Here is a 27,230-nt window from a genome sequence, read left to right as displayed (position 1 = left end):
GAGACTCAGAGGAAAGGACAAGTTGGGGGTCCCCTCTGAGCTGTTCCCAGCCACAGAGAATTTCCTTTTATTTGGAGGAAGCAGGAGTTCTTCTTTCATAACGTGAATGTCACCGATTCAGAGCCCACCAGTGACTAAGAGCGTCTGAGACTTGTGGGTGTACCAAGTGTTTAAATACCAAGCCTTCCTGTCATCCGGTGATTGCAGACACCTGGGCTAGGCGACCAAGAACAAGAGCATGGCCAGCCTGAAGACTCCGCTCCTGGCTGCCCTTGTCTTCCTTGTTCTGACACTTCAAGCGACTGAGGCAGGTAGGCTGGGGAGAAGAAGGACTCCCTGCAGAGGCCAGGGTCAGGCACTACGGTATCTTCCTCACGAAGCAGAGAGAGCACTGGATGGAGAGAGGATGACCCCAGTCTGCTGCTGGCTCTGGCCTAGGCACAGCTGTTTCTCTGGGCCTTGGTTTACACATCTGTGAAATGGGTAGTCTCGCAGGCTTGGAGTCCAGGATCTGTCTCTCCTGGGTTGGGGGGTTGTTGTGGGCATGGCCTGGGGTCCTCTATTACAGTGAGCTTAAGCACAGGACCCTTGGGGTGTGAGAGGGAGCCACCAAAGGGGGCCATGTGGGTTGGGAAAAGGCAGGAGCTGGGGTGAGGGATATTCCCTTGGAAAGCTGGTCCTGCTCTCCTACCACCTCATTTTTGCTCCACAACCTGCCCTCAACACTGAGTCCGTATCTTCTCTTCTCCATCGCAGCATAAATCCTCCTACCCTGTGTTGGGTCAGGAGTCAGGCAGCTAGGAACAATAATTGCTCAGTTTGGGGGTTTCCGGGGAGCTTTCCCTGCATTAAGGGCCCCACTGATTTGGTACTATCATCACCCCTCTGGTTGGAGGAGGCAAGCGGGCCTCAGAGATGTTAAGTGACTTCCCCACGGTGGCCTGGTGACTCGGCGCAGAGCAGGGCGGGCTCAAACCCAGGGCTACGCAACTGGACTCTGCTCGAGTCCTCACCCTGACTCTCCAGACTCAGGGTGTATGACTCTGGGGAAGCCCTCCCCCTCTCCGGACCTCAGCCTCCCCCACGGGCACCACGAAGCCTGGAGTAGGTGTGAGCTGAGGCCGACTTCTCCGATGGCCTGGGGACCCGTCAAGCGCGGCTGATCCAGCGGGGCTGGGGCTGGGCACCGGGCGCTACCGACAAGCTCCAGGTGCTGCCGCCGGCGCCCACCTCACCGTGGAGGGTACAGCCCGTTCCTGTGCAGAGTGTCGGGTCCCACCGAGAAGCCTACGGCTTCGTCCACTCTCAGGCCCTGTGAATCCCTCTAACCTCGAGCGGCCTCACCCAGATTGGGCCTCAGTGCTCCTCGGAGACCCCGAGAGTGAGGACTTTGAGGGCCCAGAGCTTCCCCCAACACCAAACTTCCAAATGAGAATAGAAGTGCTCGCTCAGAGGTTGGGGGCCGAGGGCGACCTGTCTGAGCCCAGAATCTTCTGAGCTCCTCGCTCCTGCAGGTCCTTATGGTGCCAACGTGGAAGACAGTATCTGCTGCCGGGACTACATCCGTCACCCTCTGCCCCTGCGTCTGCTGAAGTATTTCTACTGGACTTCAGACTCCTGCCGGAGGCCTGGCGTGGTGTGAGTATGAGCTGGGGAGACAGGGCCTTGCCTTGGAGAGCCTGCCAGGTTTGGGCCAGGAAGGCCCAGGAGCAGGTGTGGGGGCAGACCCAGGGACGGGAGGAGTGCAGCTGACCTCCATCCTGGAAACGGCTCAGCCCAGGCTTGGGTGTACCAAGCAAAAACAATCGTGTGCTCATTCAACAAATATCCTTGGGTGCCCACTGGGTGCCAGGTGGCGTGCTGCGGAGCTGAATGAGCTGGGCGCCGGCTGTCAGTACACACGGTAGAGTGCGTGTGGGCAGTGCAGAGCTGTAGAGTGGGGTGCAGGCGACCGGCAGCGTGCCCAGAACCTCTGAGTCAGCAGCAACGCTCCCACCGGAAGCATCTGGAATCCTCCCCAGCGCCCTGGGAGTTTTTCCAGGCAGCCAATTCTTACCCGACGAATATTGAGCTGACAGGGAGTGCATTCTATGGCCACGCGTGGTTCCTACTGTGCAAACTGGGGTAACCCTCACAGCCGTCCTACGTCCCACAGGGAGTGCAGAGTGCGAGGAGTGCGATCATTTGCATTTTGCAGATGGAGATACAGGTGCAGGGAGGGGAAGTGGTTTGCTCCAGCCTGGCCCACTGGAACCAGGACTCCTGGGTCCCCGTTCAGGGCTTTCTCCTGTGGTTCTTGTTCTTCATTGCCTCTTTCCCGCCACATCTTTGCTTTCTTTTCCTTGGCCTGGAGCCTGGGCCGTTGCCTGCCACTGGCAGGGTGATGTCCTGTCCTGGGGGCAGCCCCTCCGGCTGCTGCTCCAGATCCTCCAGACTGCCACCTGCCAACCCACTCACTGGGGTGTCTGGGCCTGGGGCCTCATGGTCCCCTTTGGGTTTCCATCATCTTCTTATCTTCCTCCTCCTTACTTATCATCCATCCCTCACAGGGGTCTGTGGATGAATAACAAAGAGGACTGAAATGAGTTTGTATCATTTCAACCCTGAACCTCAGTTCTCCCATCAGTATAACAGCAGTGGTCAGCTCGCTCTATCTATCATCTATCATCTATTATCTATCTATCTATCATCTATCTATCTATCTATCTATCTATCTATCTATCTATCTATCTATCATCTATCTATCTATCTATCATTTTCAAGGATTTGACTTTTAATGAATCTCTATACCTAATGTGGGGCTCGAACTGACAACCCCGCAATCAAGAGTCTCATGCTCCTCCAGCCAAGCCTGTCTGGCACCCCTCCTTCATTTATTTTTATTTATCAAACATGTGAAGAGTGCTTGCTAAGTGCTAGGCACTGTTATAAACACTTTATAGTTATTAACTCATTTAATCCTTGAAACAACCCTATGTTGTAGGTACTGCTATGATCCCTTTTTGACAGGTGAGGAAAGGGGCAAAGGTTATGGGACCTCTTGAGCAGCACGATGTACACTAATAGTAAGTGGAGGGTGTAATGCTCGGTGTCTGGCATATAATAGATGCTCAGTAGAAGACAGCTCCTGTGATTACTAGATTTTGAGCCATTCTGGAAAAAATGTGTCTTGACAAATGGGGACTCAGAGAGGGGCTGAGTCTTGCCCAGTGTCACACAGCAGCCAGGGCAGGCTGCCTACGTGGCCAAGATCAACAGTGCTGCCTTCTTTGTTCTTTCTATTCATTGGTTGTCGTGGAGTGGGGGCAGGTCAGACGGGCAAGGGGTGCCGGAGCTTCCAGGCCCCGTGGACAGGCTCTCGAGAGGCAGGAAGGGAGTTGGGCTGTGGGGATGTCTCTGACCTTGGCCAGCTTTAAGTCCGCTCCTGCCAACAATGGCTGAGACAGAGTGAGCCAGGAGCCTAGCCTGGTACTTAACACACCTTGGGCAAGGGAAGGAGTCTTACCCCGCTTTTGCTGCGTACACCTGGGTCAGTGCCTACCTCCCTTCTCTGTGCTTCAGGCCCCCAGGAGGCACAGTGAATCACATCTTACCACCTCTGGCACTCAGGCAAGCTGCTTTACCCCTTTGGGCCTCACTTTCTTCACCTGTGAAATGGGTAGACTAATAGGGCCTCATAGGATTTATTAAGAACATCATTGTTAAAAGTTTGGGCCAGCTCCTGGTGCCGTTACAGAGCACTACTCGCTGTTGTGCACTGTTCTGAGCACTTCAGTTTATCTTAACTCATCTAACCTTCATTCAAATCCTATGAGGTTGGACCCCAGTTATCATCCCCATTTTATGAATGAGAAACGAACAGACTTGCCAGTGACAGACAAGCTAGGATTCTAACCTAGATAGGTTGACTCCAAAATTCACACTCTTGGCTACTACCCAATATTCTCTCTCCCAAGGCAATGTCAGCAATGGTTATGAGACTCCTGGGCATTTTATTCCCTGGCCTGACCTGGCACTCAAGCCTGGGGCTGAGGAACTGAGAGTCCAGGAAGTTTAGCTGCTCTTTCTCCCCTCTCCTCCCCTGAAGAACAGTGGTTGCAAACAGCAGGGGCCTCATGAATGTTGAACCACTCTATATAGCAGGTACTCCTACACAGGGCAAGTGCCTCATAAATGCTAAGCGACTGTATAGTGGGCGTCTCTGCATACAGTAAGTGACTCATAAATGCTAAGCTTCCAGAGAAGGGCTGTGGCATCCTTGCTGCATGTTAACACTCCCTAATTCCTTCCTCCTTCCAGCTTCCTAACTGTCAAGGATCGGGAGATCTGTGCTGACCCCAGAGTGCCCTGGGTGAAGAAGCTTCTCCAGAAGCTGGACCCATGAGAAAGGGCCCTGCCCTGAAGACCATGGCCTTGGCTCCACCAGGAAGGCTCGGAGAGCCCTGTCTCCCGGCCATTACAGCTGCCCTGCAACACAAGCCTATGCCAACAAATCTCTCTGCCATCTTTTGTCTCTGTCCCTGAAGCTGTCACCCTCAGACGAGCTTCCACACTGTCAATTGTCTCCCTCCAACCCGTCTTCTGCCCCGCCGTAGCCAGAGAGGCCACAATCCTGGTCAGTCACCCCCTGACTCAAAACCCTCCAATGGCTCCCCATTGCCCCAAGCTGAGGTGAAAGCTCCGGAGCCTGGCACCCTAGTCTCCAGCCCTGCCTTACTTCCCTTCACACATGTTGGACTCCAGCTCCCTGTTCTCCAAACCCAGGCCAAACATTTCCACTTCCAGGTCTTTTTCCAGGCTCCTCTGATGCCCGGAATGTCTCCCTGTCACCTGCGCATGTCCAACCCTCCAGGCCCTCCAAGGTATCGTGCATCCCAGGTAGCCAGCCATTGAGCTTTATTTTTCAGATGTCCCCTCACCCTCTGCTCCCACTTAACAGCCCTGATCACAGTCTGTCCAGAACTCTCAGAACTTGGAGGCCTGTTATCCAGCCCCATTGGTTGGACTAAGGTCCCGTGCCTGAGTTACTTTGTCTCCTGGCCTCTAACACAGAGTACAGAGCACAGGGGCTGGCTCAGAATCAGGGCTCAACGGATGGCTACAGACTGAATCAATAAAAGCAATGTTCCTCTCCCACCCCCACCCACCAAAACCCCTCACCCATCATTATGGAGACTCGAGTTCATCTAGAAAGCAGCCTGCTGAGTCAACTGTGAAGCCAGATTCACCTTTCTTCCCCATTTTATTTATGCATTGGATCTCTTTACTCTTCTCGTTTCCCTCTGGTCTTGACGACTCCTTCAACCTCCAACACCCAGGCCTGACCTCTTCAGAGTCCCCCACTTTTCCTTTCTCCTTTCCCAAATAACCAGTAACCGAATTTTTACTACGGTGTAAATGACTACCCTTGGCTTGATATTAACAGGCTCTAGCTGTATTTCTATAGGAAAAGAGGGCAAATGCTTAAGAGGCCAAGTGGTTGAATGGAAGAATTTTAGGAACTATGTGGGAGGGGGACAAGGTGGAAATTTTCTGGCCCTGGGACTGTGCAGGGCATAGTTAAGTGAAAGAGCCTTAGGTGGAGATTGTTCTCAGGTGGCAGGGGTCAGCATAAGGACTAGGATTGAGGATTATCTGCACTTTCTTGGGGACAATAGATTCACCAGGCAAAAGAAATAGCCTTTATATGTGCTTGTTTCTTACCGAGGAAGCTTGGGGCAGTTCAGCAGGGTGGTTATCGCTGTGTGTTCTGAGAAGATCATTGAACCTCTCTGAGCCTCACTTGAGAATGAGAATACCCATTTTATGGGGTTGCTGTGGGGCTCAGGTCCAAGACATGGGGAATAAAACTTAGTGTCTTCCCTGGAGCCCAGGATCATCTGCCCGACATGGACACTGCAAGTGTTAACCTGCTCGCTGCCCATGCACAGGGCCCTCAAGCATCTTGGGATCTCCACCACCACCACTGCTCCTGTCCTGCCCTTCTCTCTCAGGCCTCCTGAAATAATAAATCCTCTACAACCATATCTGTTTAGTTTCGTGGCATATGCTGTCTTGGTATGGGGCAGGGGACGCCTTTCCCCCCACTGCACATCCCAATGGGGAAGCCCTTAACATTACTGACATGGGAGCTGGCCTGCCCAAGGTCACCCTGGGAGGTGGTGGGGAGACAGGGTGAGACATGAGGACCTGGGGAATAGCTGTGTGGGTGCCAAACCCCAGATATTTGTACATCAGTTCTGGCCCCTGACAAACCTCTTGTCAGGAGGACCTGATGAAATCACTCATTCAGTCCTCTAGAGTTTTAGGCAGAATGTTCACTCCTCCATTCAGTGATTCAACAACCAAGCCTCAACCTTTCCCCTTTTAAGTGTCAACACAGAGGAGGAGGAGGAGGGCGTATTAGTCAGGAAAGGCTGCTTCCTGCAGCAAACAACTCCAAAATCTGTGGTTTAATTCCACACAAGCTTTTTCTTCTCAAGTGACATCTGATCCTGGTCTGTGGTCATTCAGGGACCCAGTCTCCTTCCTTCTCATGGCCTCACTGTCCCCCAGGGCCTGGACTCCTCTCCATCATCCTGCACATGGGGAAAGAGAATGGAGCCAGGGGGATCCCTGGGTGGCTCAGCGGTTTAGCGCCGCCTTCAGCCAAGGGTGTGATCCTGGAGACCCGGGATCGAGTCCCACGTCAGGCTCCCTGCATGGAGCCTGCTTCTCCCTCTGCCTGTGTCTCTGCCTCTCATGAATAAATAAATAAAATCTTAAAAAAAAAAAAACAGAATGGAGCTAGGCCAGGAAGTGGGGCTCCTGGCTTAGGTCCTCCTGCCGTTGGCAGAACTCAGTCACATGGCCACCCTGACCACAGGGGATGCCGGGAAGTACAGCCAAGCTGTGTGTCTGGGAGAAAGAGGGAGTGGGTATGGAGAGCATCTAGTTCATGTGGTGCGAACTTCTCTGGACTCTCAAATGGGCCCGCTTTCCTAGCGTTCTAGACATAGTTCATTCTGTCAAAACAACAAAAAAGGACTCCTCTGTCCTTGGGACATCTTTATTATGCCAGTTTAAATATCGCTCCATAGACATCTTGGCACAAGTGACCTTTGCTCCTGTTCAGATCTGGCTCTCACAGTGGGATTTCCAGGGCAATAGCTTCAGACACCAAGAGGCAGGAAGAAGTATCGAGAAGGGCATATGTCGTGGATTCAGTCACAGAACTCTCACTGACTGGGTGTCTGGAGCAAGTTGCTTGGTGTCTATGAGCCTCAATTTCTCCCTCTGTGAACAGAGAGCAATAAAAGCAGATATCAGTGTATGAGGTAGTGAGAATCCAGTGAGATAAGAAGGTACAGACAGCCTAATAACAAAAGGGGCAAAGGCTTGAATATATATTTCTCCAAAGAAGATATTCAAATGGTCAACAAGCACATGCAAAGATGCCCAACATCACTAATCACCAGGAAAATGCAAATCAAAACCACAATGTGATACCATTTCTCAACCATCAGGAAGATTGTTATAAAAAAGACAACAGGGCACCTGGGTGGCTCAGTAGGTTAAGGGTCTGCGTTTGGCTCAGGTCATAGTCCTGCATTGGGCTCCTTGCATGGCAGGGAGCCTGCTTCTCTCTCTGCCTCTGCCTGCCATTCCCCCTTCTTGCGCTCTTTCTGTCAAATAAATAAATAAAAATAAAATCTTAAAAAAAAAAGACAAACAATGGAGCATGACTCTTGATCTTAGCTGTAAGTTCAAGTCCCATGTGAGGTGTAGAGATTACTTAAAAATAAAATCTTAAAAAAAGAAAAGATGAACAAGATTAGTGAGCGTGTGGAGAAATTGAAACCCCTGTGCATCGTTGGTGAGAGTATAAAATGGAGCAGTCACTGTGGAAAATAGTATGGTGGTTCCTCAAAAAATTAAATGTGGAATTACCGTATGATCCAGGCATCTTACTACTGGGGATATATGCAAAAGAATTGAAAGCAGGGACTTGAAGAGATATTTGTACATTTGTGTTCATAGCCGCATTCCCCACAATAACCAAAAGGCGGAAACAACCCAAATGTCTGGTGAATGGAGAAGCAAAACATGGAATACCCACACAATGGAATATTATTCAGCCATAAAAAGGAAGGAAATGCTGACACCTGCTACAACCTGGATGAACCTTGAGGACATTATGATAAATGAAATAAGCCAGTCACAGACAAATACTGTAGGATTCCTACAGTAGTGAAACTTATAGAGACAGAGTAGACTGGTGTCTTCCAGGGGTTAGGATGGGAGGAGGAAGAGGGAGTTATTGTTTGATGGGTCCCATGTTTCAGTTTTGCAAGATAATAAAGTTCTAAAAATGGATGGTGGTGATGGTTGCATGATGCTGTGAATGTACTTAATGTCACTGAACTGAACAGTTGGAAATGGTTAAAAAGGTATATTTGAGGATATGGATATTTCATCACAGTATAAAAGAAGGTGTGGCCAGGCAGGTGCACAAACAGGGGAAGGGCCAAGTGCCTGTGAGCAGCTCTTTTTATAGACTAAAAGAAGTGGGGTGAGATGAGGAAGAAGAAGGCAGCACTGTTCCCCAGGGGCCCTGGAGGTGGCTACCTCACTGGCCACCCTGTCCCTCCTACCATACTGGGGTCTCACAGGAGTGCCCCTGGCTCCCCGCCCTGCTCCCTACAACAGTTTCCGTTCTGCTTTGGGGCCCAGGGGAGTTCCTGCTCCCTGGGGCACCGAGGGAGGCTCGAAGATGGCCCCAGGAAGGCATGGGCAGGGATGCCCTGACCCCTCCTCTCCACCAATCCCCAAGGAAACCCTTTCTCTTGCTGCCCTGTGCTGTTCTGATTGTTGCTCTAGTTATTCCTCAGCTCAGAACCTCCCCAGCTCCCCTCTGCTCCCATACAGGACTCTCATTCTTCACTCTAGTTTCCACGCATCCAACGGCAGCCTCCCTGCCCACTTCTTCCTCAAAGCCAAAGGCCTCAGACCAGTCCCCAATTCCCTCTTTACCTTGGTTAGGTTTTTCCCTTTGCCTGGAACAATATATCAAAATCCTGCCCATCTGCACAGGGCAGGTTACTTACAAATCATAGAGGTGTTAACATTTCTCCAGCAAGAGAGGTAGGGTTGGCTGCCCATCAACACAACACGAACAGCACAACAACCTGTCTGCCATGCAAGGTGAAGTACAGAATATTACTCGCACCAGATTCTTGCCAAGAATATGTAGCCAGGATTTAATCAAGTCTGTGGATCTAAGTCTGGTTTATAGGAAGAGCATGGGTTCAGAGAATGAATTATATGGCATCACAAGGAAACCACTTAGATAAATTAAGAATGGACAGTGGCAACAGTCTTGAAACTCTTCAGAAAGGCAATGCCATGAGAAATGAGCAGGAGGTCTGTTGTAGACTGAAAGGAAATGTCATCTGCGAGGCATAAACCTAGATAAGATCCTGGTTCAAAAAATAAAAGTAAGAGAAAAGGAGGGAAAGAAAGGAAGGAGGAAGAGACAGAGAAAGAATGAAAGAAGGATGGTGAACCTATAAAATACATCTTGGGGACAATGGAGAAATTTGATTATTAACTGAATATTACACAACATATAGGAGTGATTCTTAATTTTGTTAGTATACATGTATTTTAAGGATTTTATTTATTTATTCATGAGAGACACAGCAAAAGAGGCAGAGGGAGAAACAGGCTCCATGCAGGGAGCCCGACGTGGGACTTGATCTCAAGACCCTGGGATCACGCCCTGAGCCAAAGGCAGACGCTCAACCATCGAGCCACCCAGGTACCCCAATTTTGTTAGTCTATTTATGTAAGACAGTGTGTCTTTATTTTTTTAAAGATCTTATTTATTCATGAGAGACACACAGAGAGAGGCAGAGACACAGGCAGAGGGAGAAGCAGGCTCCCTGTGGGGAGCTCAGCGCGGGACTCGATCCCAGGACCCTGGGACCATGCCCTGAGTCAAAGGCAGCTGCTCAACCACTGTGTCACCCAGGTGCCCCGACAGTGTATCTTTAGATTATGAAGATGCATGCTGAAGGCTTTAGGGGCGATTTGCTTTGAAATGGCTTGGCAAAAACAAAAACAAAAACAAAAAACAGAACAAAGCAAATAGGGGAAAATACTAATCATTGAATTTAAGTGCCAGAGAAAGGAAAGGTCTTTGCTCCATTCCATTCATTCATTCTAATAATTAGAATTATTGTTTATAATTTTTTAAAGTTTATTTTAATTTTTTAAAAGATTTTATTTTATTATTATTTATTTATTTATTTATTTATTTATTTATTTATTTATTCATAAGAGACACACAGAGAGAGAGAGGCAGAGATACAGGCAGAGGGAGAAGCAGGCTCCATGCGGGGAGCCTGATGTGGGACTCGATCCCGGGACTCCAGGATCACACCCTAGGCTGAAGGCGGCGCTAAATCGCTAGCCACCCTGGCTGCCCTATTTTAATTTTTTAGGTTTTTTTTTTTTTTTTTTTTTTTGAGAGAGGGCACGTGCATGAGCAGGGAGGCGGGAGGGGCAGAGTTGGGGGGGGGAGAGAGAGAGAGAGAGAGAGAGAGAGAGAGAGAATCTCAAGCAGGTTCCACACCCAGCACAGAGCCCGACATGGGTTTTGATCCCAGGACCCTGAGATCATGACCTGAGCCCAAATCAAGAGTCGGATGCTTCAGCAACTGAACCACCCAATTGCCTCTGTTTGGAATTTCTGAAATAATAGTGTAAAAGAAAGAAAGCAAAATTCTGCCCATCTTCTGATCAAAACATCATCTTTCACTCCTGGTTACCTTGATTTCTGGACAAGAATAAAGGCCTCTGTCCCTCTTCTAGACCCACAGCCTTCGAGTCTCTGGTAGGACTGCTCTCTCCTGTTGAGCTGGAGCTCCTTGGAGCAAGAACCCGTTGTATTTGCCATTGAGTCTCCGGTCTCAACCATGGTGCCAGGCACATACCAGGGCTTAACAGCAAACACTAAGGGGTTCTGCATGCCAGGCACTGTGAAAGTCATCAGTTTTATGGACCCTCCCCCCAAGTGAATGAGTGGATGAAGTGGCTATTAGCATCCCATTCTACAGATGGGGAAGCTGAGGCTCAGAGAGGTTAAGTGACTTGCCAAAGGTGATCCTTCTCCTAAGTGGTGGAGTCACATTTGGCTCTAGGCCTTGGCTGACCCGAAAGCCAAGTTACTGTGTCCAAAATGAATCATCTAAACTCAGTCCTTAACACCTTGATAAGCTAGGTGGGGCTGACCACTCCAACTTTGTGGGGGGAGGAGGTGGGCCAGAAGGGGGTAGGGGATGTCCCCAAGGGCTGAACAAGGAAGAGCACAGTTGTACTTTACGTTTTGACACCATATGGGCATAAACTCACTTAGTTCTCAACTGTCCTCATGGTGGGGATGAAGGGAGGTGGTGTAGCCTTGTGGTCATGAGCTCAGACTCCAAGGCCAATGGGCTGGGGCAAAGCCAGGTTCCCCCGCTTCTTGGCTGGTGATCCTCAGAAAATTACTTACTTCATGCATTCCTTAGTTTCCTCATCCATAAAATGGACCGTGATAGTGGTGTTTTGGTTACAGGTCGGGTCTCGGTGGCCTCAGTTAATCATACAAAGGGCTTAAAACAGAGCCTGTCTCAGAGTGTGAACTCAGACAGGTAGGGAAGCTGCTCAAGATCACAAAGGAGTGCCAGAGCCAGGACCATCTGATTCCAAAACCTTTGCTTTCTAAAGATTTCTTTGGAACAAAGTCTGGGGCCAGGGGAGCAAGGGTTTTAACCCTCCAAATCCCTGGCCCAGCCTGGCTTTTGTCGTTTATGAGGGTGGGGCTTCCCAGGACTTGCCCCTGGCCTCTTTCACCTTCTCTTCCCTTCATCCCTCCCTTTCCTGCAGCCCTTTCCTTACTCCCTCTCTTCTTTCTCTCCTTCCCTCTTGCCCTCTTCTTCATCAGCTCCTACCTCCATGGGCAGAGCAGAAAGAACCTTGGACTTCAGTTCTTATCACATCCTGTCCCTCCCTGGACTTCAGTTTTCCCAGCTATAAGATGAGGGGCTGGGGACCCCTGGGGGGCTCAGTGGGTGAGAGTCGGCCTTTGGCTCAGGTCATGATCCCCAGGGTCCTGGGGTCAAGTCCTGCATCGGGCTCCCTGCGTGGAGCCTGCTTCTCCCTCTGCCTGTGTCTCTGCCTCTCTCTCTGCGTCTCTGATGAATAAATAAATAAATTCTTAAAAAAAAAAAAAAAAAAAAAGACCAGGAACTGGACAATAGAAATGTGAAGGTCTCTTGCTTTATATCTTCATGGGCTGGGACAGATTCTCGGAGACTGAGGGCAATTGGCCCATGCCACCAGTGCTCCTCTCCATTGAGAAGGAGTGTCCAGCCCCTCACCTGCACACCCCAGCAGTCTTACTGTGCTGGGTGAGAGAGTGGACCTCTGGCCTTAGGAGCTGAGACCTTTCTGCCCAGCCCAGACTAAACCAATTGGTTCCATAGCCCGGGGCAGTGGCTCACAGACACATTGGTTTCCGGCTGGCTGGTAGCCAGAGACACCTAGATGGGAGTGGTGGGTTCATGGTTAACTCCTGGCACCAGGCTGGGCTAGGCGACTGCTAGACTCTTGGAGTCTCAGGCATTGTGGCCATTGTCTTCACGGAAGGCTGCCATTAAAGCAGACTGTGCTGTAGTGACACCTGCAAGCATTTCCACCTGTCTGGTGGGCGCAGGCTGGTCCTGCCTGGTCCTGCTGGCCCACCGGTAATGGAGAAAAGCTGAGAAGTCAGAGCTGTGAAGCTCCCTCCCCAGTGGGTGAGCCCACTTCTCTCCTGTGCAGAGGGAGGACTGGGGCCCCCAAGAGAGGCAGGACTTCCCCAGGGCCCCTGTGGAGTCAAGGACAAGTCGAGAGGCACCAAGTTACCCGGAAGAGGCCAGCAGCCACGACATTCCTTGCAGGGGCCAGAGCCGAGGATGGCAGTGGGTGTGCAGGAGGAAAGGAGAGGTAGAGGAGCTGGAGGCAGGGGCGCCTGGGCTCTTTTCTGCATCATAAACTGTTACCCGCCCCTGGGTGCATCTAGTCAGTCTGTCCCCTAAACCTAGTGCTCTGAATGACCTGAGATGACCCCACCCCCTCTCTGGGCCTCAGTGTCCCTATCTGTCGCTGTGAAATTGGGCTGGATCATTCTTTCAGCAAACATTGACTGGACTTGAGCCCTCACTGTTTGGCAGGCTCCATGCTGAGCTCGGGGATACACTGGTGAATGAGGCCCCCCAGGACCTGGGGCTTCAAGGGGGAAAGGCTGGGGGTCCTTCATGATGTGGGAGAGATACCTCTCCCAGGCCCTAGGGCCCCGAGTCCCTCCTGGCTTGCTGGCAGCCACACTCTCTACCCTGTGCTGCCCACTTAGGGCTGGGCCAGGTGCCAGCTCGGGGGTAGGTAGCGGGGGCACAGGCCGGAGAGAAGGGGGGTGAAGGCCTGGGGCTGGGCCCAGCCGCCCCGCCCCCGCCCGGCCCGCCGCCGGTTCCTTGGCAACATCCCGAGGAATCCAGCCTGCACTCGGGCTCCCTTCCTCTCCCCTCCCACCGCCCGCCTGCTGCGGGGCTGGAGGCGGAGGCAGAGGCAGCAAGCCCCATTATAAAAAGCCATCATAAAAGCGACGGAGCTCCGGCGGCGAGGGGACAGCGAGGGGACCGCGTGAGCCGGGCGCCCCCAGCCATGGCTCCTCCACCTCTCTCGTGGCTGCTCCGCTTGGCTGCCCTCTGCCATCTGACCGCGCTGCTGGCCGGTGAGTGGGGTGGTGGGGTGGCCTCCTGCAGCAGCTAGGTAGGGGCGCCCCGGCCCCCTTCTGCCCTTCAGGCCTGATATGGGGGGGCCGCCCCCACTGGGTAAGGTCCACAGCAGCTCCTTCCAAAGGTGGGGGGCGGGCTCCTCCCTGACCCCAGATTCGGGGCTGCCCCTGCCGCTAGAAGATTGCCGGTCTCCGGAGCCTGGCCGCCTGGCCCAGTGAGCGAGGTGGCTACTGCTTGGCGGTGCAGAGATGTGGTGCGGGTGGCACGAGGGAGCCAGGCACAAAGGGGGTGTTGGGGGGGGGGACAGGGAGCTTGAGGAGGTTCCCCCTGGGCACTGGGGTGGGAAGCCCTGGCTGACAGTGGGCTGGGTCTCCCTCCCCGGGGTTCATGTGTAACCCGAAGCTCCAGACTCCTGAGTCTCAAGTCACAGGATTTTCTCCCAGCCCCGGTTTTGAGTAGGGGGCCCAGGACCAGTAGAGACCAAGGTCATTGCAGATCACAGATTGGGTTTGTTGCTGCTGCTCTCGTCTGTAGCGCCCATCCCTCTGCCTGTGTCTCGACCATGCCACCGTCCTCCTCCTCCAAGCACAGTGTAGAAACTGCTTTCACGTCCAGGTACCTGCTCCCTGGAGCCGGGACCTGGTAGGGCAGGATGCAGTCATACCAGCGACGTGATCACGATGGAGGCCCAGGGAGGTTTAGAAACTGGCCTGAGAATGCGTAGCCAGCAAGTAGGGCAGGAGGGAGCATGGCTGCATGCTTACCACCTCTGTGGGCCACATGGCCTCTGAGAACTCTTTGAGCCACATTATCTGGCAGGTTGAGGCTTCGAGAGGCTAGGAGCCTGCCTTGGGGCACACAGCAAGCCTGGGAGAATGAAAAAGGTCTCAAGCTTCCAGGACACTCCAATGAACACACTGCCTTGCCTTTCAAATCCCTCTATGTGGGGGAAACCAACCAGCAGGCCAGGGAGCAGGTGTGGGGGTGTAGCAGAAGCCAGGGGCTGCTGATCTCTTGCTTTCTGGCCTTAAACCCTGAGGCCAGGGGTGTTTAGAGGTAGTGAGCACTAGAAAACACAGATGGAGGTGGCTTTGCCATAGCCATGACCCAGAATGGGGTCTTGCCTTCTTTGGGCTCAGCTACTGTACCTTTAAATATAGCTATTGCCTCTGATGAGAAGGGGCTTCAAAGCCTATGAGAGCGTTTTGGCAGTGGGAGGAGGAAGATTACTTATACCTGGCAGTGGGTGCAAGGGGGATGGAGGGGGGACCTGAGACTTTAATCAGGTTTCTGCCCTAATCTTGGTCACTGACTTTGCTGGAAGACACTCACACTATTTCAACCTCTGTGAGCTTCAGTTTTACCCCTTCCTCCTGGCATTTGGCCAGGCCCACCTTGGAGGTCCTCACCCACACTGTGGTCTGTGGCTCTGAGAGACCTCCCGGGAGCCCCTGCAGGACTAGAGAGAGTCCTGAAGTCGGAGAGTCCCCCAAGGGGTTCTGGGGTTCCGGTGCGGTGGCTGCTGTTCGAGCTGGCGCAGGACAGCTAGGTCAGTCCCCAAATGTGGGCTTGCGGGGCTGTGTCAGGCGTGAGGCTCCTCTGCTTTATATAACAAACCTGCAGATACAAGTCAGAGCAGAGAATTTTCTCCCCGAGCACTGACGCATTCACTCCTACTCAAGCCCCAGCAAGAAAGAGGGAAAAAAAAAAAATCTGTTTTAAGCTGCTGTAGTCTGCCTCCTGATTAGCTGTGGAGGCGGATGGGGAAGGCAGGGGAGGATAAATTCAGAGCATCAGATCCAGGCCCCTGTGGAATTTAAATAAAAATTCCTCTATTTCTTCATTGGTTACAATTTTAATGTCACAAAGTGCTTCTTTGTGCATTTTGCTCATTCACTGAACAAATATTTGTTGGACATCAACAATGTGCCAGGCACTGTTGTAGGTGCTGAGGCCACATCAATGAATAAAGCTGCCAAAGATTCCAGACCTCGGAGTGCCGAACACCAACTGGGGAAGACAAGATGATACAAAAAATAAATTAGTAAACGGTTTAGTCTGTTACAAAAATAGGCTGAGATTTTTAAAAAGTATATGGAGACTAGGGGTTGCAGGGGGAGGTGTTGAAATTTTAAGTAGGGGTCAGAGAAGGCTCTTGGAGAAAGGGACATTGAGGAAGGTGTGGGTATCTCTAACGCAGTGGTTCTCAATAGGTGATTTGACCTCCCAGGGGGCATTTGGCAATTTCTGGAGACATTTTTGTTATTACAGATGTCCCAACATTTTGGGTTGGGGGATGCTCAGAAATTTAGTGGGTAGAGGCCGGGTATGATGGCAGACGTCCTACAGGCACAAGACAGTTCCACGACAAAGAATTACCTGGTCCAAAACATCAATGGTGTTACTGTCAAGTAAACCCTACTATAAGGGTCCAGATGTTTAAACATCTTTATTCTCACAACCACCCTGTGAAATAGACATTATTATGTCCATTTTACAGGTAAGGGAACTGAGGCTTAGAGAGCCTAAGTGACTTGTCCAGCACACATACCTGAACAATGGCTCAAGATCTCTATCACCTTGCCAAGAGAGAGACCCAGAACATTCTTGCCTTTTCCTGTCTGTAAGCCTCTTAGCAGTCCTTGAGGTCCAGCCTAAAGGATACCTCCTCCAAGAAGCCTCCCTTGATTACTTGCAGTGGGAGGTGGTCTCTCCCTTGTGCAAATCTCGGCACGTTTGGGGGTATATTCTGGAACATGGTGTTTCTGCCTGGTGTTTAAGTCTATTTAGAACAGCGAGATGTCTAGACGCTGGGGAGGAAAATAAGATCTGCCACTAAGCAGCTGTGTGGCTTTGAGCAAGTCATTTAACCTCTCTGATTTTCAGCTTCTGCATCAATAAAATGGGGGTAATAATACTCCCTTTGCAGAGATCTTGGGAATTAATGAGAACAGGTGTGCGTGTGCTAAGCAGTACACAGTAGGTGCTCACTTAAGCTAAGCTCTGGCACTTTGTGGGCCTGTCTTGGGTGCCCTTCAGGCTGAGACCTTGTGAGGGCAGAGACAGGCCTCCATCCCACTATGCCTTACAGCACTCAGCACAGGGAAGAGGGAATGTCAGTGTTTTTTGGTTGACTGAGTAAATGCTGCAAGCTGATGGTGTTTATTGGGATGTACTCTCTAAGCTCAGCACCAGTACCAATGGGAGAAAAAGCTCAGGGTTAAGGATAAGAGTACCTGGATCTTTATAGATACTCAAAAGTAATTCAAACAGATGTTGGCTGAATGAGGAAGTGGGTAGATAGACGGATGGATGGATGGGCAGATAGAGAGATAGGTGAAGGAATAAGTAGAATGAGACATTTAATGAATATTGGTTGAGTATCCACTTTGTGCTGGCAAGCACTGTGACACTGAAACTGACAAGGTCCCTGCCTTCTGAAACTCATGTGGCAGTAAATGGCTGGCTGGCTGGAGGCACTATCTCCAATTGCAGAAGAGAAAACTTCTGACAAGAAGACCCCCCTCAAGTTGGTTACACAGCCATTCCCATGTGAAACCAAGAACAGAGCCTGGCCAAGGGCATGCAGACACTGTGGTAGAGGGTGGGGACAACGGGGAAAAGGCTGCTTTGTGACTCTGTAAAGCCCTGGAAGTAAGCAGTGGTCTTCTCCACCCTGGGATATAGGGTCAAGAGAGCAGACTGACCAATACCTAGCATCACCCTCCTGCCCAATGGCAGCCTTCCCCTGGCTCCAAGTGACCTAAGGGCACTGTTTTGGGGAGCTTCCTCAGGAAGACACCTGCCAGGCCAATGCACGGAGCTGCTTCCTGGCTCTATTCAGCAGGGCCTGGGGAGTATGCAGCTGAGTCATTCCAAAGTCCCCTGGGGTGGGTGGGGGAGGGGGTGTTGGAGAAGCCAGGTGTTCAGGCAGCAAGGTAACTTTCACATCCTGGTTCCTCAGAGAGAAAAGGCAGCCTGTAACTCAGGGACCAGCCACTGGAGTGCTTCCTGCCCACCCCAGGAGTTGCTAATGCTGCCCCTTGACGGCCCAGGCCAGTGCAGCCCTGCAAACCCTGAACCACCCTTCCACAGTCAGGGTGGGCTGAGGCTAAGGGGAAGGGATGGGTGAGGAGCAGAATATTCTAGAAGGAGAGTGTGTGTGTGTGTGTGTGTGTGTGTGTTTGCACCTGTATTTGGGAAGGCAGAGCATGTTTGCACATCTGCATCCATGTAACTACTTGTGCATGGCAATAAGGATCAGCTGGGGCCTCCCGGGCCCTGCCCTGCTAGAGAAGATCATTCACCTCTCTGGACTCCGCTGCCCTGAAAGTCCTGACCTCTAGAATTTTGCAAAATCCTCTGTGGTCTTGCTTTTGCTGCATCTGACCTTGACCCAGATCTAAAACTCAAGCTCTTCTTTGTTGTTTTTTTTTTTAATAACCCCTCTTTGAGCTGATAACCAGGCTAGAATAACTTTTGCCAGAGATTTTAGAGGAAGGAGGAAGGAGAAAAAGCAATACAAACAACTTCAAATATTTATATAAATTATTTGGGTTCCCGGGCGCCTGGATAGTTAAGTGTCTGATTCTGGATTTTGGCTCAGGTCATGATCTCAGGGTCATGACCTCAAGCCCTGCATCAAGCCCTGCATCAAGCCCTGCATCAGGCTCCACACTCAGCAGGGAGTCAGCTTGAGATTCTCTCTCCCTCTCCTTTGACCGCTCCCCCTGCTTGTGCATGTGCATGCTCTGTCTCTCTCTCTCTCTCTCTAAAACAAACAAATAAATCTTCAAAACATATTTGAGTTCTCAACTGTCTGTTGGGTCACCCCATCCTGTCCTGGGGTTTCTCCCTAGCTCCATGCCATTGGCAGGCCCCTAGCCATACCACTCTGCCCACCTCCCACCTGCACAGCCCCCATCTCTACTGTTCTTCCTTAACTCCTGCTCCCCTAACTTGCCCAGGGGACTCTGGCCCCCTGGTTCCCCTCAGCAATTGCTGCCAAACTCATCACGGCTCTTCATGGCAGAACAAAGGATCCCCTACTCAGTGGACTCCACCCCCCAGCCTCCTTAGAAGGTGGCAAGGTGGCTAATACTTACACATTTAACACTTTTTATCTGTTACCTGGGCCTGATCATATCAACACTTTTCTGTGGTTTTGTGTTTGGGGCATGTGTGTGCCATTCTGTTTGTTGGTATATGTGTGTGTGCATACATATGTGTCATAGGGTGGGCATGTGACATGTGGTGGGCAGGAATCTGGGTGTGCTTCAGAGGTCGTGGAAATCCACGAATATGGATCAGCCTGAAAGGAAGGAATAGGGTGTGTAGGTGATGGGTGGAGGGTCGGGGGGCGAGAGTTGAGCAGGTGACTTACTGGGGTAGAGGGAGGGTGGGGGGTGCACAGAGCCAGAGGCCCACGAGAACCTGTTCCCTCACTTGCTGGCTGTGTGACCTCAGGCAGCTCCCTGTCACTCTCAGACTTGTCTTCCCTTGTGTACAACGACCACCACCAACTTAATTTTAAAAATTAAACCCTCAATGTTTAGCAGGCTATAGGAGCTTCATTAGTGAGAACTCATTTTTTCATTACTTTTTATAACATCCCTATGAGGTAGATACTATCATTGTCCCTATTGTACAGGTGGGGAAACTGAGGCATTGAGTGGCCTGGTGGGTGGGATGGGCGGCTGAAGTCAAGGGCCCTGAAGACGAGGGTGTGCAGGGTAGCAGCTGCGGCTTGGATGGTGTGGCCGGCACGAGTTGGCTTGGGACTGGGAAGCCAGATGCCCCTGGACAGTCCTGCTGATTGGGGACCTCTGTGGGCTCAGGACAGCACCTCGGTGTGAAGAAATGCAACGTCACCTGCAACAAGATGACCTCGGAGATCCCGGTGGCCTTACTGGTCCACTACCAACGAAATCAAGAGTCCTGCGGGAAGCCTGCCATCATGTACGTACTGGCCTTCTGGCTTCTACTCATCCCTGTCCACATCCTTTCTCTTCATCTGGGCTCCTGCCAAGGGCCTCAGCAAATATTGCTCCTCCTGCTCCTGGCCTCCCGGCCCTTCGCTCACCTCGTTATCTGCACCCCAGGGTAAAGGTTGGGAGCAGCTTCCCGAAAGGCCCGGGGCCTGGAGCTGCCACCGCGGGCGGTGTGTATTAGTGGTACTCAAACCTGCTGGATTTCTTGGGGGAGGTCAAGCGTTGTGGTCTCAGAGCACAGGCTCCAGACTCTTACTGATGGGGTGCAAATCCTGGCTTCAACATTCACAGGTGGGGTGGCCCTACCCCCTGGGCATTCGTTTCCTTATCTGCAAAATGAGTAGTTGGGAGGATGAGGGGGAATGATGCAAGTAAGCAGCTTGGCAGGGTGCCTGGAAGCTGCTGCAATAGGAAAGCAGAGATTATCACACTTGACAGCCCAAGTAACAGGATCCCTGTGAGACTTTGGGGAGGGGTCAACCAGAGCCACTCCCCGCCTCCTTGGCCACCTTGGCTGCTTGCTCTGCTGGGGCCCCTCCTTGGTACCACCCAGTCGCCCAGTCTTGAGGCCTTTTTGTAGACTGGCCCTTGGGCCTGGCATCAGGACGCGGCTGGCAGGTTCTCCAAGTGGAAGGGTCAGCTAAAAGAAGTCGCATGCTTCATTCCACCGACTATGCAGTTGCTAAGAGGGGCAAGGGTGCTACTGCCTGACCTTTCCTCTCATCTGTTGAGGCTTGCTTCTCCCAGACTCCCCCTTTGCTTCTGTTTTCTAGGTAAAGAGGAAGTGGGAAACCCTAGGGAGGGGAGTGTGGCCCTGGGTCCCACCCCCCCTGTGGGGACCTGAAGGGTCATGCTTGCTTCCTGCACTTCTCTGGCTTCCCAGCGTGCCAGAGCCATGCACATGCACATTACCTCTCTGAGCCTCGGTTTTCTCATCTGTAAAATGGGGATGGTCATGGTAGCCACCTCTCAGAATGGGTGGGAGTTTTAAATGGCAAAATGCCTAGCCCAGTGGTGTGGAGCACGAGCCCCAGTCAGCTCTGAACTGTGTTCTTGGCAGTCAGGCACATACACACAAGCGTCAGAGGAAGGTCAAGATTTGGATGGCACTAGGAGTCCTAATGGGATCCCCCATATATGTGTCTGTAGCTCACTAAGTGTGCTCTCAGCCTAAGGATACACACTAAGAGGTAGAGGTCCAGGGAGTGGTGGAAGAAGACATTTGAGTCAGCTCTTTCCAGAGAAATGAGGCCCCGCCCCTGAGCTCACCAGTCACACACCTGGCAGTAGGGAACATCTGTTGACAGCCCCCCATAATCAGGAGACACAGCCCAGAGCCCCCTGCCTTAATGCTGAAGACATTATTGTTATGATTTTCAGCTATTACTCTGAGTATCCTAAAGAGCCAGGTGCTTTACATAATTTTCTTTTTCTTTCCTTTTTTTTTTTTTTTTTAAATAAAAACACAGAAGTGGGGTGACCAGCTTGTCCCAGTTTTCTGGGACTTTCACCAACAGCCCTGTGTCTTAAGGACCCCCTCAGTCCCAGCTCTTCTGGGGAGGCTGGTCACCCTACAGAGGGTAGGTATGCTAGCTCTATTTCTCAGGCAAGGACACGGAAGTTCTAGAAGTCAAGCTGCCTGAGCTAATCAGCTCGCAGCTCACAGCTCACAGCTCATGGCTAATAGGTAATAAGTGGTGGGAGCAGGATTCCAGCTGGGTCTATTCACCTGCAGAGCTTTTATACGGTGCTCGTACTCCACATGGCATCTAGGCATCACTGGGTCCCTGTTTTCCTTCCTTGTAGCTTGAAGACGAAACAAAACAGAATCTTCTGTGCTGATCCAAAGGAGAGATGGGTTCAGAAAGCCATAGCACATCTAGAACACCAGATTGCAGCTACAATTCGAAATGGCGGCACATTCGAGAAGCAAATTGGTGTGGGTGAGCCCAGGACCACCCCAGCCACCAGGGGAATGGACAGGTCTGCGGTCACAGAGCCCAAATCCACCCAGGAAAACAGTGGCCAGGAGGCACAGAGGGCCTCGGGAACTTCCCCAGAGCTGTCAACGGGAGTGGCTGATTCCAGGGGGACCAGGTTCCCCTCCACTTCAAAGGCTCCGGATGGAGGACCGCCAGCTGGGTCCCAGAAAACTGAGTTTTTCAGCGCTGCTACCCTCACTGCCACAACGTCCCAGCAGAGTTCTGCTGCCTACAAACCTGGGTCGGGCCTCTGGACTGAGGGAAAGGCATCTGAGGCCCTCCCCACCCAGGCCTCCTCCACCCAGGCCTCCTCCACCCAGGCCCCCTCCACCCAGACCCCCTCCACCCAGGCCTCCTCCACCCAGGCCCCCCCCACCCAGGCCCCCTCCACCCAGACCCTCCCTACCCACGCTCCCCCTACCCACGCCCCCCCTACCCCCACCCCCACCATTTCACACACAGCCTCAGAGAACAGGGTTGACCCCGAAGGCCGACCTGTGTGGATCAAGGGAGACAATCCCACGCCAGAGAATTCTCTAGGGCCCAAGGAGATGAGTTCCCTTTCAGCTCACATGGATGCTTTCAGGGGGCCTGATCACACACCCCATCTCTCCACAGTCCTTGTCTCCTCTCCAGGTGTCCCCAGCAGGGAGCCAGTGGCCTCAGGCAGCTGGGTCTCCAAGGCTGAGGAGCCCATCCACGCTACCGTGGACCCCCAGAGGCTGGGTATCCTCATCACTCCTGTCCCCGACTCCCAGGCAGCTACCCGGAGGCAGGCAGTAGGGCTGTTGGCCTTCCTTGGCCTCCTCTTCTGCCTGGGTGTGGCCATGTTTGCCTATCAAAGCCTCCAGGGCTGTTCCCGCAAGATGGCAGGGGACATGGTGGAGGGGCTTCGCTACGTCCCCCGGAGCTGTGGCAGTAACTCGTATGTCCTGGTGCCCGTGTGAGCTGCCCACCTGCCTGCATCCAGTTCTTCAACTCAGACAGCTGCCTGGGGTCCCCCGTCCTCATACCCACCCTCACCCAAGGGCCTGACCTGAGCCGGGATGATCAGAGCAAGGAGGCAGGATCTTCCACATGCAACTGCTCCCAGCTCCCGGGCATAGCCCAGGAGGCCACTCCTGACCACTGTTGACCCCTCGGGGACAGAAGTAGTGGCCTCTGCAGTTCACTCCAACGTCCCCAAGTCAGGAACCTTCTGCTGCTGGCTGGTTAGAGGTTCCCTTTGACACAGTCCCAGACCCGATGAACAATTATTTATTGAAAAATACCCAGCCCGTCTGGTTTCACGTCCCCATGTGGTACCACGGTCCCCCGTCTCACCAGTGAGCCTCAGGCCAGGCCCCTTTTGCCCCCCTCCCTCAGTCATCGTGTCTCTTGGTCCCACTGCGGTCGCCAGTCACCCCGGCCACCTGCGGTGCTATCTCTACCCCCCACCCTGCCCCCTGTACACGGCCCACACCCGGCCTGGGACCTGTCTTTTCCTGCATGAGCCCAGTGTGGTGTTCCCTGGGCCTGCTCCCGGGAAGGCTCTGCCCTCAGGCACTTTGGGGAGGGCAGATGAAGTGATCCAGTGGCTTTGATTATTTTTCTTCTCAGCTGAAGCCCTGTGGAAGGAACATGGGCTGTGGGTGTGAAGGCTGGGCTTCTGGTCCCAGGTCCACCACCAACCCAGCAAGACGTCCATACCTCTGGTTTTCCATCTGTAGAAGGAAAGACACATGGCAGATGTATGACAATAACCTGCCCCCCATGGACATCGCTAACCAATCCAGAGACTTCTTTTCCTAGATGTGGGGAGTTCTCACCACAGAACACCTTAGCCCATCTTCATCCGGGGAGGCTGGCACATTGGGGGTCCTGTGATTCAGGGTGGGGGTAGGGGTGCAGGAAGTGTTCTGAAATCCCAGATCCTGCCCCCTGGGAGGGAGTCAGCTCTGCGGGCCCCCTGAGTGGGGCTGGGCTGGGGTGCTTGAGGGGCCCCCTTACCCCTGCCTGGCTTTGAGAGCAGCCCTCCCAGCATCCAGCGGGCTCACAGGGACGTGGAGATGACTTGTCTGACACAGGACAGGCTGAGGAGGAGGGGAGTCCTGCAGGCTCCGGGGAAGGCTGAGGTGCTCAGGGAAAGGAATCCGGGTTGGGGGCGGGTGGTGGTAGGAAGCTGCAGGGAGCAGCCCCATGCCCTTGGCAGGGACCTGGGCCCAGCATCTCCTGTTTCTTTCCTGCGGCCTGGCTTCCCCTTCCACCTTTCTCGCTCCCTCAAAACACTGCTGTCCCCATTCTAGGATCTTCCCTCACCACCTGCCCACCACAGGCAGGGTCAGGGATTTCCAGGACATTTTCCATGAGATCAGAAGCCACCATTGAAACCTGAGGTTTTGTGTTTACCTCTGAAAGAGACTCCGTCCTGTGGGGAGGGAAGTTGTGGGCACAAAATCAGGGGTTCCCTTTTTGGCTGCTGGGGCTACAGGCCTCACCCCTCAGGGTCCCTGCTGGCAGCTCCCAACCTTCCTCTGATTGTCCCCATGGATGACCGTTGCCTTCCACCTGGGGAGCCTCCCCAGGGGCAGCCTGGGTGACACTCTACTTGGCAGAGGGATGGCCAGGGGAAGCAGACACAGCCCTGGTCCACAGGGAGGGTGCAGCCATGCTGTTCCATGCTGTTCCACCTGGCCCTCCTGCACCCTCTGCTGGGCATGACCTGGGATACTGGGGCCTGGCTGGGTGGGTGGGGGGGGGGGGTTGCACTCTGACCGCTCAGAGGGTGGACAGCAGGTCTGAATGCACTTTTTTGGGCTCCTCCAGGCTGGGAGAGCCTTCAAGGGGTGGGCACCCATGATGGGGCCCACCCCTACTTTTGTGAGAAAGTAGCTGGGAGCAGCTAGTCACCCTTCCAACGGATTTGATTAGTTCCCTCCAGCAGGACAAGGACAATTTGGGGGGAACTTCGGAAGGAGTTGGTTGATCCTTTTGCTTTTCCAACCCTATCACCAATGTCTGTTCCATTTTGTATTTTACTAATAAAATAGAAAAGTCTTGTGAATGGAATAAACTAGCTTTTTCTAGGGCAGGCTCAGCAACCAGAGCCTCAGGGGCAATGGAACGAGGGAGGGGCCAGGAATCTCTGGGTCCAGCCTCCTCCCTAGGGCAGAACGGCTGGAACTTTTACAGTCAACAGAAGCAGCACTGGGAACAGGGGTGAGGAGGATTGAGCCCCTGGCCTGGCTCTGTTCTGCCCAGCTGTGTGACATTGGGCTGGGCCTTTACCTCTCTGAGCCTGTATAAAATCAGATGTGAGATTTCTCCTAGTGGCTCCCATCCCTGGCAGGAAGCAGAATCCCGTATGAAGTCACCTCTGCCCTTCTCCATGCCTACTAAACCACCATCTTGGGGGCCTTGGTATCACCATTAGTGATCTGATGACCCATGGGAGCAAATGGGGCCACATTTTCCTTTTTGCTGCCTTGACTCACTGCTGGTCCAGATAGAGATCAAAGAGGGATTATTTCTCAAGGGACTCTGGTATTCATAGATATGACCCAAACACAAACCTAGTAGTCCCTCAGACACCCAGTGTCCTGGGGTGGCATCATAAGGCTGTTAGGTACGTTTGTGCAGGTTGGGAACTGCACCAGGTGCCACAGGCCAAGTCCAGCCTATGATTATACAGTATTTCATGGATTCTAAGATGCACATTATTTTCACATTGTGATGTCTTTGGAATTGGGATTTGTCTTACAATCAATAGCTTGTCATAGTTTAAATGATAGGTCTTGTATTCTTTACTGGTAGTTTATTAAATTAAACTAATTTAAATTAACCTAATAAACTAGTAGTTTATTAAATCAGAATGTCTTACCACCAATGGCATTTTATTTTAGTTTTTAAATTTTATTTATTTTATTTTTTGCCAGTGGCATCTTAGATTTGACATCTACATGTTTTTAAAAATCAGAGGCAGCATTTAAAAATAAGGAAATTACACTCAGGAACCCACTTTTCCATGTTTTCCCAGGTGGCTCAGAAGGTCTGGATCTACTAGATGTGTCACACCTAGGATTTCAGGGGGTGAGACCCAAGCAGCGGCTGCCTCTTGGGATGGGGCAAGGCCAGGATGAACCCCACAGTCCTCTAGCCTCCCCTCAACCCCTTCGTGGTCTTGGAGCCTGTGATCATGTCAGGTGCCATTTATCATCACCATTTTCTTGTTTTTCTTAGAGCAAGGATATTTTTGTCCGAGCCCAAGTCTCCACCAAAAGTAGGACCAGGAAAAACAGATCACGATGGGCTCATGACCTTGCTTATACCCTGCTGGCTTCCTCCTTCATTTTATTACCTGCCAAACCCCATAGACATGTGGTTCGAGGTTCCTGTGGGAATCTGAGTTTACTGCCCCTGTGCGAGCCGTAAATTCTAGTACTTCCCTTAGCAGTGAGCCACAGCTTTCCCTGTGTCCTCTCAAACCCGTTTCCTCCTGCTTTTGCCCATTCCCACCTCTAATGAGGAGCTCAGAGATGAGGTCACAGGCCTCCAGCCTCTCCCTGAGCCCCATCCTTCCAGCAACATGGAATATCTGCTTTGTTTTATTTTTAATCACACCCTTTGGTAAGGTTTAGAATTTCTCATGCTCCAGAAGAGGATGGAGAGTGGGAGAAACCTGTATTCGGGCTCAGGCCAGAGCAGTTCCCCAAGGGGCCTGGAGTGTTCCACGTTCCCTTGCTTATAGAGCTATGCTTGAGCCTAGGCGGTGCCCAAATTCAGGCAGAGTTTGCTGGAGACTCCGAAATCTCCTATCGGGCTGTTGGGTCTCGGAGATGTCTTCGGCAATCCGCATGGGCAGATAATGGCCACGGCTTACTGAGTGTTCACCACCTGCCAGGCAGTGCGCTGAATTCTTTGCATACAACATCTGCATCTTACACGTGAGGGAAGTAAGGCTCTCAAAGTGCAAGGTGATTTGCCCAGGGTCACACAGCAGCATGTCAGTGATAGAGATAGGTGGGATGTGAACTGAGGTCTTCCTCCAGCACTTGAATCTTAGCCACCATTTCTGAAAGTATGAGCCAATGGCTTCTTTTTTTGTTTTTTCAAAGATTTTATTTATTTATTCATAAAAGCCACAGAAGGAAGCAGAGACACAGGCAGAGGGAAAAGCAGGCTCCCTGTGGGGAGCCCGATGTGGGACTCGATTCCAGGTCCTCCCCCCCATTATGATCTGAGGCAAAGGCAGATGCTCAACCACTGAGCCACCCAGGTGCCCTGAGCCATGGATTCTTAAAAGCACAGACACCTCACTTCAGAGCTACTTGGATCCAGACTCTGGGGATGGGAGTCTGCATCTTCAAGGTGCTGCGTGCCCCTACCCTACCCATTCCTCTCCTGCCTGCCCACTTTTGCCCTACACTGCCCTCCAAATTAGGAATTTGGCACCTAGCCAAAGTTTTAGAGCCCCCCCCCCC

General features: G+C 52.2%; 2 protein-coding genes and 1 long non-coding RNA gene across 3 annotated transcripts; 2 read left to right on the top strand and 1 right to left on the bottom strand.

Moving 5' to 3' along the window:
* Positions 1–201: 201 nt before the first annotated feature.
* Positions 202–6,026, top strand: CCL22 (C-C motif chemokine ligand 22). Its single transcript, XM_077896472.1, has 3 exons — positions 202–311; positions 1,515–1,638; positions 4,300–6,026. Exons 1-3 carry the CDS (start codon positions 239–241, stop codon positions 4,382–4,384), a joined length of 282 nt encoding a protein of 93 aa, XP_077752598.1. The 5' UTR covers positions 202–238; the 3' UTR covers positions 4,385–6,026.
* Positions 6,027–7,032: 1,006 nt separating this feature from the next.
* On the bottom strand, positions 7,033–13,529 carry LOC144314316 (uncharacterized). The gene is made up of 2 exons (XR_013380125.1): positions 12,931–13,529; positions 7,033–7,275 (listed from the first exon to the last, which is right to left on the bottom strand). It is a non-coding gene; the product is annotated as an uncharacterized LOC144314316 (long non-coding RNA).
* Positions 13,530–13,549: 20 nt separating this feature from the next.
* CX3CL1 (C-X3-C motif chemokine ligand 1) lies at positions 13,550–24,814 on the top strand. Its single transcript, XM_077898323.1, has 3 exons — positions 13,550–13,795; positions 19,637–19,757; positions 21,596–24,814. The coding sequence occupies exons 1-3, from the start codon at positions 13,726–13,728 to the stop codon at positions 22,716–22,718; spliced, it is 1,314 nt and encodes a 437-aa protein (XP_077754449.1). The 5' UTR covers positions 13,550–13,725; the 3' UTR covers positions 22,719–24,814.
* The last annotated feature ends 2,416 nt before the right edge of the window (positions 24,815–27,230 follow it).

Source organism: Canis aureus, chromosome 5, assembly GCF_053574225.1.
Source record: "Canis aureus isolate CA01 chromosome 5, VMU_Caureus_v.1.0, whole genome shotgun sequence".
NCBI classification, from domain to species: domain Eukaryota; kingdom Metazoa; phylum Chordata; class Mammalia; order Carnivora; family Canidae; genus Canis; species Canis aureus.
The sequence above is the reverse complement of the archived record's forward strand: the minus strand, read 5'-3'. Positions and strand labels throughout refer to the sequence as shown.